Source organism: Gekko japonicus, unplaced genomic scaffold (genome assembly GCF_001447785.1).
Source record: "Gekko japonicus isolate JY-2015 unplaced genomic scaffold, Gekko_japonicus_V1.1 scaffold33, whole genome shotgun sequence".
NCBI lineage: Eukaryota > Metazoa > Chordata > Lepidosauria > Squamata > Gekkonidae > Gekko > Gekko japonicus.
In genome coordinates this window covers 646,674-659,122 of record NW_015174272.1, presented here as the reverse complement: position 1 = coordinate 659,122, position 12,449 = coordinate 646,674, and the positions used below count along the sequence as shown (strand labels likewise).

Here is a 12,449-nt window from a genome sequence, read left to right as displayed (position 1 = left end):
TCTTCTTCTTCATCATCTTCTTCTTCATCATCTTCTTCTTCTTCTTCTTCTTCTTCTTCTTCTTCTTCTTCTTCTTCTTCATCATCATCATCTTCATCATCTTCATCATCTGGAAGCTATGGGCTCTCTATATTTGATTTATTGCTTGGGACTGGATAATGAGAGACTCCTCACCGGAAGCAGTAGATTTGGGGATCCTTCCTGGTGACTCTGTAGAGGCCATTCTGGCAGCCTGGAATGATGGGCTGGCTGGTGCTCCTTGGCACACTCTTCCATCCTCTCTTAGGTCTCTTAGGGTTACCAGACAGTTTGGGGATATGAAGAAGGCAATTGCAGCTACATTGGTGGAAGCTTGAGATGATTCAGACAGAGCACTCCGTAGAGCCCATTTACAGGTCTATGAGGGGATGGTGATGGCAGTGAGGAAGGCTTTCGTCTCCATTGCCATTCCATCGGCAGAATCTCATCCAGCTCAGTTGTTTAGAGTGGTTCATAACTTGAAAACACCTAAGTCTGACCCCATGATTGACGTTAGCTTGGCCCCTTGCTGTGATGTTTTTGTGAAGTTCTTCAACAAAATCTCTCTCAACTGACCTCACTTGGCCAAGTGGAGAGCAGATCTGGTACTTGGAGTGTCAGAAGCACACCTGCTTGTCTTGCTGTTATGGACAGATTCCGACTGATCTTGCTCGGATGCTGGCAGGGTCCTTGGGAGTGCGAGAGCCACCACTTGTGCTCTTGACCTGTGCCTGTCCTGGCTTTTAAAATCATGCTGGGAAAACGTATTGGAGCCATTGGAGAAAATCACAAATGCTTCGTTGACTAAGGGGGCTCACTCTATACCAGGGGTCTCCAGCCTTTTTGAGCTGGCAGGCACCTTTGGAATTCTGACAGAGGGAGGTGCAGCCAGCTCCAAAATGTTAGGGAGTGCGGTCATGTGTAACTCTAATAGTAAATATTTAACATTCCAGGCAGAAGCTCTGTTTTAATTGGATGCCTTTGTAAATGAACATGCTGTTTAAAAACATTTTCGTGCATACACACAGCTTACCTTCATTCGTGCTGTGAAGAACCTTATGCTGTGGTGGCAATGCCAAAGTAACTTTTTAAAAATCTGCACTGCCAGTCAGGGGCCCTTCTGGGCAAAAGCTTCACCTGGCCCCACCCACTTTCTAAAAACACTTGGGTGCCATGAAAGCTGTTGTCAGGTGCCCCCTGCTTTGCTTAAAAAACCTTCATTGGCTAAGGGTGAGGTGGCCAGTTATAGGCCAGCCTCTAGTGTACCTTTTCTGGGAAAGGTGAAGGAGCATGTAGTGGTGGTGGAGCGACTCTCAGGGTTCCTGGATGACACATCTGCCCTTGACACATTTCATTTCAGCCTGGATTTGTACCGGTGGATAATCTTCTTTTAAAGTTGAACATGGACAGTCATCCGTATTGATACTTAGAGCTGTCAGCAGCCGTTGACATAGTTGACCCCACTCCATGCTTATCCATCAGCTGGAATTGGTGTTAAAGGAGTAGCATAGTCTTTGGTCGTTCTGTTCTGTCGAATTGGAAACAGAGTACAGCTTGGGATGCTCCATGGACCCAGCCTTGCAGGATTAAATGCAGGCTGGCACCTTTTATCAGCTGAATCTGGTTTGACAACTTTCTCCTTTCTTAGCCTCAGCTGCTCTGGTTGGATTACTGTAAATGCTCTACACTGGGCCACTTTTGAAGACAACCCAGAAACTGCCGCTGGTTTAGAATGTGGTGGCCAATTACTGCTGGGAATAGCCGATGGGAACATATATTGCCCGTTCTGAAACAACTTAATTGGCTGCCAGTTTGTCTCTCAGTTCAGTTCAAGTTGCTGGTTATGACCTTTCATGCTTGGGGCTCATGTACCTGAAGGATAATCTCCTTCCTTCTGTTAGCCAGCACAAACTATGGTCTTCAGCCTACTTGTTGGCTTTTCCCCTCACTCAAGGTGGCCCACCCGCTGTCAATCAGAGCCTGAATCTTTTCCATTGTGGCCCCCACATTGTGTAATGGGCTCCCTGAAGAAAAAAATTGGTTAAAAAATTCTGCTTAGTATTGCACTGTGTAGTCCCAGTGACGTGTAGCAGGTTAGGTTTTGAAACAGAGTCCTTCAGCTTGCTGTTCTGAATTTGGCTGTATTCACCCTAAACAAGTCGATGTTGCTCTGAGTATGTCTGCAAGAGTCTTTCTTCTCAGTTGCTGTTTATATGTCAATTTAATACTCATCTATTTCATAGCCACCTGGCTTCCGAAGAAAACACCCAGCAGGCAACGGTCATTTTCAGCTTCTCCACCACCTTCTACCCACAAGCTGTCATCTGAATTGGAAGATGCATTCTGGAGAGATGGAAAAGGGCCAACAGGGAAAATACGTAATCACTTGCAAAAGGAACATGACCAGAGGAAGCTAAGAGCAAAGGTAATGGCAACAGGATTGCAGATGCACCTAGATAAGTGAAAGCTCTCTATAGTCCCAGTAGCCCAAACAGTCAACGTTATATCAGCATTGTAGAGGCTGCACAGAGGCTTGTTGCACTAGAGTGTCGCTCAGCCTTCCTGTTGTTGTTTTTTAATTCAGAACCAGGATTAGGGATATCTTTGTGTCGGATTGATCTGATGCTTGCCTAGAAACACCACGGTTTTTCTGGAGGTGTGCTGGGGCATGAACTGTTCAGAAAACATGTTCACTGCATCTTGGAATTTTTTTTTGTTTGATAGTAGGTTTTTTGTTCATTTCATTCCTTTACATATAGGCTACTTAACTCAGGCGGGTACAGACAAGGGTGTCTCGGGCCTTAACCACATTCTTCGTGTGTTGTGTGTGTTTGGTACTATCCAGTGGGCAACAACATCTTGGTGGTGGCAGTTGTTGATGAATAGCCCTCAAGACACATGGCTGTACCAGTTTGGCATTTTTAAACTATTGCTTTCTGCCTAGAAGACTTCTGGGGTTTAAAGGCAGTATATAAACTATTAGTCAGTGCTGTCTGTGTTAGACTTCCCAGTATTTGCATTCAGAACAGGTATAATCCTGACTTTCTGTCCAAGATTGCTCATGAGTAGACATAGATTGCTGCTTTCTATGAATGGCTTCCTTCAAACTTCTTATACTGTGGGCAGTTGTGGATTTGTTGACATTCTCTTATTGTATAGTATGGTTGTTTTAAGTTGTTCCCTTAAGTTAAAAAGCCTTTGCTTTAGTTTCACTTTTCACTTTTGTTGTTGGCTGCTGGTGGTGGCTGGTTATGGCCTAGCAGGACCCAGACAAGGCCTCGCTTATGTTTAAATAAAGTTCTGTTCTCTTTTGGTACTGGGTACAATTAAGTTACATAAGAACATAAGAGAAGCCATGTTGGATCAGGCCAGTGGCCAATCCAATCCAACACTTAGTGTCACACAGTGGCCAAAACCCAGGGACCATCAGGAGGTCCACCAGTTACTATTAATATATTTATTCACTTTTTTCTTATGGATGGTAACAGGCTTTATCTTGCCTTTCAGCTGTTGACGAAAGCCTATGAAGATGAACTTAGAGCTTATGAGGCTAGTGAAAGAATCGAACTTGCAAAGCAAAAAGCAAAGATCAAGGAAATGGTAAGGGAGAGCATGAAGTAACAAACTTGACAAGAGAAATACGTATTTTTTTGTGCTCATATCTGCTTTCCTGGGATTCTAGAGAAGGGTTCCCTGTCTTTCAAAAGGGTTTATACTTTTAATTTGCAACACAGTACAGAACTAAATTATTAAGTAAAGTCATGGCAGCATTCTTTGCAAGAGTATAACTTTTGCATCAGTGGAATGCACAAAAGTAGGCATCTTGAGAAAGTAGTTAAGCATTTTATTTTGGAATTTTAGTGCTGTCTTAAAATTGTTAATACTGCTGAAATTCTCAAGAAGTATTGATTGTACTTGACCAAATTAAAACAGATGCCTACTTTTCCATTAATGCATTATTATCTGTGTTATTAGGATTTCTCAGAGAGTTAATGCGAGGAGTTCACCTGATAATTTAATCAGTGCTTCCATTTTGTAGGCTTTTTGTGAACAATCTGACTAGAAAATGAATGTTATCAACACTGGAAAAGACCAGAACAGAAGTGGAGAGGGGTTAGAGCATCCTACCTGTTTGGCCTCATTCAAACACTTGCATGCATCCTACTTATTAATGAGAGGCACTTTTTTTTACCCTGTCTGGGTCTGTATTTTCTGCCTATAATCTTAATGCAATGAACAGACAGCAAGACATTGTACAGTGCAACAACCAGTGCACAGAGAGCCTTGAGTCAATATTACTTCTGCATCCTCGGTTTGCTCTACTGTACAGATGTTCAGAGGCTTTTATTGTTGTTACAGACTCCTGCACAGGAGTAACTGTTATCCGTGTGTATTTACATCTAGGAACAACTATACAAGGAGAGCTTATTTAAAGAACCTCCAAGTGTGTCACGGCCTGCAGAGGTTTACTCTAGAAAAACGGTACCTAGGAATCTCAAACTCAGCCAGCGGATTTCACGAGGAGGATTTGTAAAGCCAAAGAAAGCAGCTCCAAGTAAGAACCACAGGCTTCTACTTGGTAGAACACTGGGCACCTTTTGAAGGCATGGGCTGGAGTCTAAGACTTCTGTAAGGGAAATCATTAACTAAGACTGAACCATGGATGCACAGGTCTAGCCATGGCCCACCTTGGACCCTGACAGAGACCATCATGGCTTAGGTACTTTTTCTTAGTGGCTTCCCAGGGTTGCCACTTTCTGAAAAGTCAGGGAAATGGGTCAGATGTCAGGGAACATGTGATTCAGGCATACTTTTGGAATGCCGCTGCAAGAGGACAGTCTGAACTTGTGGCAATAGGATCAGAGAAGTGGCAGACTACAAGTGTAATGTAGTGATGCACCCATGTTCCATAATTTGATTATATGATTTTGAAAATGTTTATGGCTGATGGTTGTTAACAATAAAACAGAATAAAATGAACTTGTAAGAGAGAGCATTATTTTAGGGAGAAGCTGATTGGCTTCTTGCAACTTTTTCGTATTTAAACAAACTGAAATGAGTTTCAGTTGTTTTGAAGATGGGAATATTTTGACAGGTTGGCAAATTGTGCTTTATTTCTTCCAGCCAGCTGCAAAGTCCAAGCATGTCACAATGTTACTCTCAACAACGAATTTGGCAATGGTTTAGAAACCAGACCTTGTAATACAGAATTATGTTAACAAAGACTATTTTAAAATGTTAATTTTAAATGGTAATTTACTATTTATTTATTATGTATTTATTTCATTCAATTTGTATCCCACCCTTCCCACCATAGCAGGCTCAGGGCGGCTCACATTAAAAGTTAAAAAACAATAAAACAACAATTCATTACATACACATTATCTTAAAATTCATACTCGTTACAAATAGCAAATCACAAATAAATGCCATTAAGAACAGTCAAAGGGCTAGTGACGGTAGCGATGGCCATGATGTAGCAAAAGTGTGGCCAGAGGATGTTACTATTGACACCGCAGGCAGTTGCCGTTGTCATGACAACCTTATCCCAGTTCAATGTTGTGGGTAGCAGCTCCTATTTGAAGGCCTGGTCATGGAAGAACTCCATTTTGCAGGCCCTGCAGAACTGTAAAAGGTCCTGCAGGGCCCTGATGTCTTCTGAGAGCTCATTCCACCAGTATGGAACCACTACTGAGAAGGCCCTGGCCCTAGTGGAGGCAAACCGGCATCTTTTGGTCCGGGTAGGGTCAGGCGATTTTGAAACCCCAGCCTCATTGCTCTCTGGGGAACGTGCAGGGAAACTCTATGTATATTGTTTAGCATACAGACCTGTCTGTACTTCTATACAAAGGAAAATTACAGTATTTCTGTTATGAGACAGGCATTAGTATATACACTTTACATAAAGAAGATGACAGCTAGTCAACAGAAGAAAAGTATCAAGCCAGTTTTCCATAATGTTCAAGAAAGCAATAGTTTCCAGTTCACTGAGCATTGCATCCAGGCATATTTCTTGTAGGATGCTTGAGGGTCTTAGCCTGGAGCTGATGGAAGCATTTTATGTTTATGTAAAATAGAGTTCAGACTTTGCACTTTTCAGGGGTCTACATCTGTACCCTTAACATTTGCCACAAACTCAGTCGAAAAATGTGCGTTTTCCTAATGGCACTGACAAACAAAAAGGGGGGGGGGCACAAATAGGACTATAGGAAACTGCTTGGGACCCAAAGAAACACATTTAGTCAGCCTTATTCAGAGCACCCACTAGCTGCAGCCCAAGACAGTCACACAGTTTCATGTAAGCTACAAATTATCCATTTACCTTACATACAAGGTTTAAAGTTAAGTATTGAGCAGGTGTCAACAGACAATTTCCTAGCCCTCCAACACCAAATAGACAGACAGCACAGAGCTCCACGTGTTGGGGTTGTGAAGGGAATGATACACATGAGACGGAGCTTTTGCCCTGCTAAACCCAGAGCTGAGTTAAAGCTTGCTTTTATCGGCTTCCTCTAAATTTAGTGCTGTCTTATGCTATTTGTTTGTTTTGTATTTTAAGTGGCTTTCATATTTGTATTCATAGTTTTTACATTTGAGTGTTGGGAGTAAAAGCTGAAAGTGCAGGAGGTGTTTTGAAACAAGCATGTACTGGCCTGCAGCACAAGATGGAGGCAGCGTGAATACTGGGGCGGAGGCTGCCTCTGAGAAGAGCTCCTGACCTTGTTCTCTAGACCTTGTTGTTTACTTCTAGTTTTCTCTTGCAGTGAAGGTCAAGGAGAACAACCTCCTGCCTCTTCTAATGGAGGAGTTCCCCCACTTGCACATTTCCCGCCCAACCATGAACAAGATGTGGCAGCAGCAGCTTGCGCAGATAGAACTCCTGAAGTCTCCCAGCAACAGAACCCAGCTGAAACTCCAAAATGAAGTGAGTTACATGTCCACAGTTAGAGCAAATTATCATAATATATATGGGAAAGAGATCTCCAGACCTGTGCTGATTGGTTTCTTCTCGTAGTGGAGACTTGGCCGCTCTAACTTTCCTAGGCCATGATTTGGACTTTGAGCAGTTTTTTTTCTACAAGGAGTCACTTCTGAAATCTGGCTCACACGTACTGAGGTTGAAGTGCTAGCCATATTCCTCCTGTCCTTGTTAAAAAAGAGAAAGCAGTTCCTTTCTTCTTTCCCTGGAGCTAAAATGTCTCCCTCCCCAAGAACTGTCACCTTTTAGTTGTTTATTTCTTATTCCATATATGGAGATTTCTGAGAGAGGCCATAGATCCAATTCTGCCTGGCAAAGAAGGAAATAAGACATTTTCTTGAAAAGAGCTACATTAGATTGTAGGAAGTGGAAACCCGCAAGGATTTATGGGAGGTATCCCACTTCCCCCACCCATACTATCTCCCCTTTTCATTCCCTGAAAACCCCCTTAGCCCTCTTCCTATTTCCCTCCAGCTTGCAACTCCCATATCCTCACCCTTCTCGGCTTCCCTTTCTCCTTCTCACCCACCAAGTAATCTACTTTTTAATCTCCCCTCCCATCTTAAGCTAAACAAGGTTGCACTTACCTGTAACCATTGTTCACTGAGTGGTCTTCTGTGCAGGCCAACCATGGGCACGGCTACCAAAGCTTTCTAGTAGACTAAGATCGCCCCTCCTCCCTCTGGTCCTTTCACGCCAAAACAATCACATGACCAGGAGGAGAGGTGCTACTCCCTCAGTTCTCTCCATACCACCGCCAGAGAGACCAAGAAACTAAGGTTCCAGAGAGTTCACAGCGGGGCAGGAGAGAAGGATGTGTGTTTGCACAGAAGACCACTTAATAAACAACAGTTACAGGTAAGTGCAACCCTGTTTTCATTGTTGTGGCTTCTGGGCAGTCCCACATTCCAGAGAGTTCACAGCGGGGCAGGAGAGAAGGATGTGTGTTTGCACAGAAGACCACTTAATAAACAACAGTTACAGGTAAGTGCAACCCTGTTTTCATTGGGCAGTCCCACATTGGGAGATTAGCAAGCTCACTGAATGGAGGTGGGTGTAAAGTCCTCAAAGAAAGAGACTATGGAGATCCATCTTCCCAACATCCCCTATTGTTTAGCATCCCCTATTGCCAACCAAAATACACGCAGGAACATGGCAAAGAAAACCAGCACTCTTTTGGAGAAAGCTGTGATACGTAAAGTGGCATTGAACAGCCATGCAAACAAGACAGAGTGTGGGCTGTGTGAGGATGCTGACCAATCCTTCTTGGAGCCTGAGAGACCAATACAAAGTACTGTTTTGTCTCCAATGGACCAAAACCCAAGAAAAATCACATTCAGGGAAAGTAAGGAGTGTACAGATGTTTGGCATCAGAAACAAGTGTCAGGATAGTGTTGTGAGAAATGAGGGCCAACAGGCAATTCTTGATAGGGGATCTTGGCTAGGGCATCGGACACCCTAACCTTGTGAAACTTTGTGATTGGAGGGGATACAGGTTATAACTGACAGTGTCCACATTCCATGGCTGGAAGTGCTGCCAATTAAAAAAAAAAACCTATTCTAAATGAAGCACCAGGGAAATGCAAAAAATCAAATGAGGGCTTATCCCTCTGTTATGAAATCCAGAAATCCAGTAAGAAAGATGAAAGCTTGAGTCCCAACCAGTGGCCAAAACATAATCAACAGCACAAGAAGCAGGGTCCAAACCCGTTACAGCCTCAGTAGAGACTCTTTTCCCTTTAAAGGTGCAAGATTGTAGTGAAGGAGTGGTGCTTGTGCTATGCTTGCTCAATATTGGCTCCAAGTCAAATCCAAAAGAAGCTATTTATTGAAGTCTCAGCCCAATAGCAGTAAAAACACACCACACAGCTATACCACGTTTCCTCCCTTTCTTATCGCATAACATAGCTCTTCATCCAAACAAGTTGTCATCTCGTTCTCGCTTCCTTTTTCTTGACTGCTACAGCAGATGGTATATCTTGAGATGATGATGATGGTAATGTCTCTTGAGACGTTCCAGCTGAAGACCTGAATTGACCCTCATAATCAGGCCCAACCTCATCTTGGATTACTGGTAACAAAAAAGAGTTATCTGGCTCAGAACCAGTTTCACTCCCACTAGGATACACAGGTACCAAATGGGAAGCATTCCATAACATGGCCATCCAACAATCTATAGGTATATGGTCCTTTTTTCTCCACAGTCTTAAGAGGCAAGGTAAATTTATGTTCTCCCTTCCGCAGGAACCCAGGTCTTCATACTCTAACAAATGAACCACACTCTAATTTAATGTCCTTAGCACCCTGTGTTTATCCATATAAACCTTATACATCTCTTGCTTCTGAACAACTCTTTCTCTCAAGCTAGTTTCTAACAATACATCAAACCTTACTTTTGAAAATCCAGTAACATTTAACTTAGTATGCATCTGTCTCCCATGTAATAATTCTGCTGTCAATCTTTGTGTTGTGGTATGTCGTGTTCCCCTACACTTGCAAAAAATCAGTAGTAAAAGTAGTCCATGCCTTCCCTCCCTTCCAGTCTAGCTGTCTGCAAACTATCTTTCAAACTTCTATTAAATCATTCAGTTTTGCTTGCGAATAATACACCAACAATGTATAATATTTCATTCCACAAGAAAAATTTGGGACTGCTCAGAAGCCACAACAAGTAATATTTATAATTTATTTACATCCTGTCTTTCTCCATAATGGGGACCCAAAACAGCTTATGTTATTCTTCCCTCCTCCATTTTATCTTCACAACAATCCTGGCTCAAAGTCACCCAATGAGCTTCCACAGTAGAGAGAGAATTCTAACCTGAGTCTCCCAGCCCCTAGTCTGAAACTTGATCCAATATACTACTCTGGCTTTTGTGGGTTAGCTCCTGTTGAACAATAGTAAGCAGCTGGGCCTGGGTGAGTCATAGAACTCACATTGTATCAGTTCACCCAATGGTAGCTGGCAATAAATCCTCCCTCAAAAACCAGAACAACCCTGGAAAGAGCCTGGCCCCTCCCCCTCCCCCTGCCTTTGACTGACAGAAACCAAGCCTGAATCGCTAGCCAAACTATTGTAGTTGCCAAGCAACAGCCACTGAGGGCATCCATTTCTGAAAGACAAAGGTGCTCTTTTTTACCATTTTTGGTTTTTCTAACCCCCATCCCAATGTTTTTCTTTTTTCTGCAAACCTGGGACATTTTTCATGTTTGAAGATCTGTCTTGTCTGTTCAGAGCTTCAATCTCCAGATTTGATTTAAGTATCCTCAGATGAGCCGGATTGAGAATCAAAATATAGACGTGATAGTTGCAGGGGATCCCTTCCTTCTGTTAGCCTTCTCCCCTGCCCCTGGTTGCTGCCTGCTGCAGCTTTTGGCCCCTGTCATCACTGTTGCCAGGCCCCCTCACTGTCACCACTGCTGCAGGACCCAGTATGGCTCCCAGCTACCCCCTGCCATCACTGCTGCCGGTGGCAAACCCTGTGTGGCTCGAGGCCCTTGATGCCAGTCCTGCTGTGGCTTCCCTTATCACCCCCCCCCCACCCGCAATCACTGCTTTTCAGCAGTGAGTCCAGTGTGGCTCCTGCTGGGCCCACTGCAGCTTTCTTCACACACACCCCAACTTTGTGGCTCCTTTCTAGTCTACCAGAAAGCTTTGGAAATCATTTCCATGGCTGGCCTGCACATATGCTGTCCTAGTGTGGACTGCACAGAAGCCACAGCAATGAGTATTTATTATTTTATTTACATCCTGTCTTTCTCCCCAGTGGGGATCCAAAGCATCTTTATGTCATTCTTCCCTCCTCCATTTTATCTTCACAACCACCCTGGCTCAAAGTCACCCTATGAGCTTCCACTATTCACCCTGCCATGAACCCAGTATGGCTTCCGGCCTTTGCTGCCAGCCTTCCAAGGTTCCTCTTCCCAGGCCCACTGACAGATGAACAGGAGGTAGGTGTGTTGTCTACACATGTGCAAGCAATGCTTTCATTTGGGGGGATTAACCCCCCCTCCCATGTATTTCTTAAATGTTTTTTAGATTTTTCTGCAAACCTGGAGAATCCCCCAAGTTTGCAAAAATTTCTGTTTTTAGTCAGTGTGGGCTGATCTGCAGATATAAGTATCCCCAGGTGAGACCACATTTGACTATTAGAATATAAGATATAATGGTGTGCTGGAAACTTAGAGGAAACACAGCCTTTCCCCCCTTCCTTTCAGGTAGTAGAAGCCCTGAAGAAGCATGACCTCCTCGTTGAGCTCATTAAGAAGGAGCAGGCGCATAACAAGAGACTGGTATGTTTGGGTGATCCAGCCCTGGCCACGCGGCATAGGAACTATGAGGTGTGAGAGCTGATTCGGGCAGACTGGTGCAAACTGTGTGACTCTTCCAGCCAAGTGCAATTGATCAAGTCCACCCTGACCACCGGGATCATACTAATCTTTTGATTTTTTCCCTGCAAGCCCGGTCATGCAGATACAGGTCAGTTGTTGAGCACAGGGGCAATAAATGGCTGGGTAGGCTGTGTTCAGCTTGGTAGCTTACAAATTCTGCAGGCCAAGTCTAGCCAAACCACTCATCTGATTAGAAGAGTGTGCTGCCACACTGCACCCACACTGCACCAAGGCTGGAGCTCTCTGGGTAAGAAAAAGGAGAACTGGACTCTTGAAAAATTGCTTACTCATGGTCTAGCTCCATTATAGGGTGGGTGAATGAAATTCCCATATTCCAAGTATTTGTCTTTCAAGCCATTCTAGATAAGTGATCTGAACTCCCTTCTTTTTAACGGAACTTGTTTGGTGTTTCTTTCAGCAAGATTTCAAGCAACGTATTCATTATCAGAAATGTGGCCAAAATAAAATGAGAGAGAGACATCAGCAAATCATCAGAGCGAAAAAGTACTACCAAGATTACAGAATTCAACTGCGGGCTAAGATGATGAGGGCCAGGACCCGTGAGGAACGGGTAAGTAAAGGACCCTTCCTTCCCAGGAACCAGAATTACTTTTCTGTAGAAGGGCCACCCTAGATTCTTATTAGCATCACTGTGTTCAAACTTGGTCTGTGTTTAGAAGTCTCCGGTGGTGGCATGGCTACAGCTGTGGGTGCCAGTAACTGACAGTTGGCATAGGAAGTGGCTAACAGGATGAGCTGGGATCTGGGAGGTCCTCATTTTAAATCTTAGTTTTGCTGTAACCTCAGTAGATGGCTTCAGTCTACAATTTAGAGATAATACCAATCTACTTAAGGTAATGTACCTGAAGTGCTTTTTAAATTCAGCACCTTTCCGTAATCAATCATGTGCCTAGGCTGCCACCGTGTGACCCTATTTCAAGCTAGCAACATTCCTGTGTGACAAAATAGGCATTCTTCAATTATTGTAGCTTGGGAGCTAGCCACAGGAGGGCACCAGCAGCACCCTCACCATGCCAGTACCTAGGAGTGATCTTTTTAC

The 12,449-nt window shown here is 43.7% G+C and overlaps 1 protein-coding gene across 1 annotated transcript in view; it reads left to right on the top strand.

Moving 5' to 3' along the window:
• The window catches only part of CEP95 (centrosomal protein 95kDa), a 47,192-nt gene that overhangs the window by 32,147 nt on the left and 2,596 nt on the right, over nucleotides 1-12,449 (top strand). Inside the window, exons 13-18 of the mRNA XM_015423643.1 lie at nucleotides 2,262-2,443; nucleotides 3,526-3,618; nucleotides 4,423-4,573; nucleotides 6,783-6,943; nucleotides 11,216-11,290; nucleotides 11,808-11,960. Coding sequence (XP_015279129.1) covers nucleotides 2,262-2,443; nucleotides 3,526-3,618; nucleotides 4,423-4,573; nucleotides 6,783-6,943; nucleotides 11,216-11,290; nucleotides 11,808-11,960 — 815 coding nt within the window. The remainder of the gene's footprint in view (nucleotides 1-2,261; nucleotides 2,444-3,525; nucleotides 3,619-4,422; nucleotides 4,574-6,782; nucleotides 6,944-11,215; nucleotides 11,291-11,807; nucleotides 11,961-12,449) is intronic.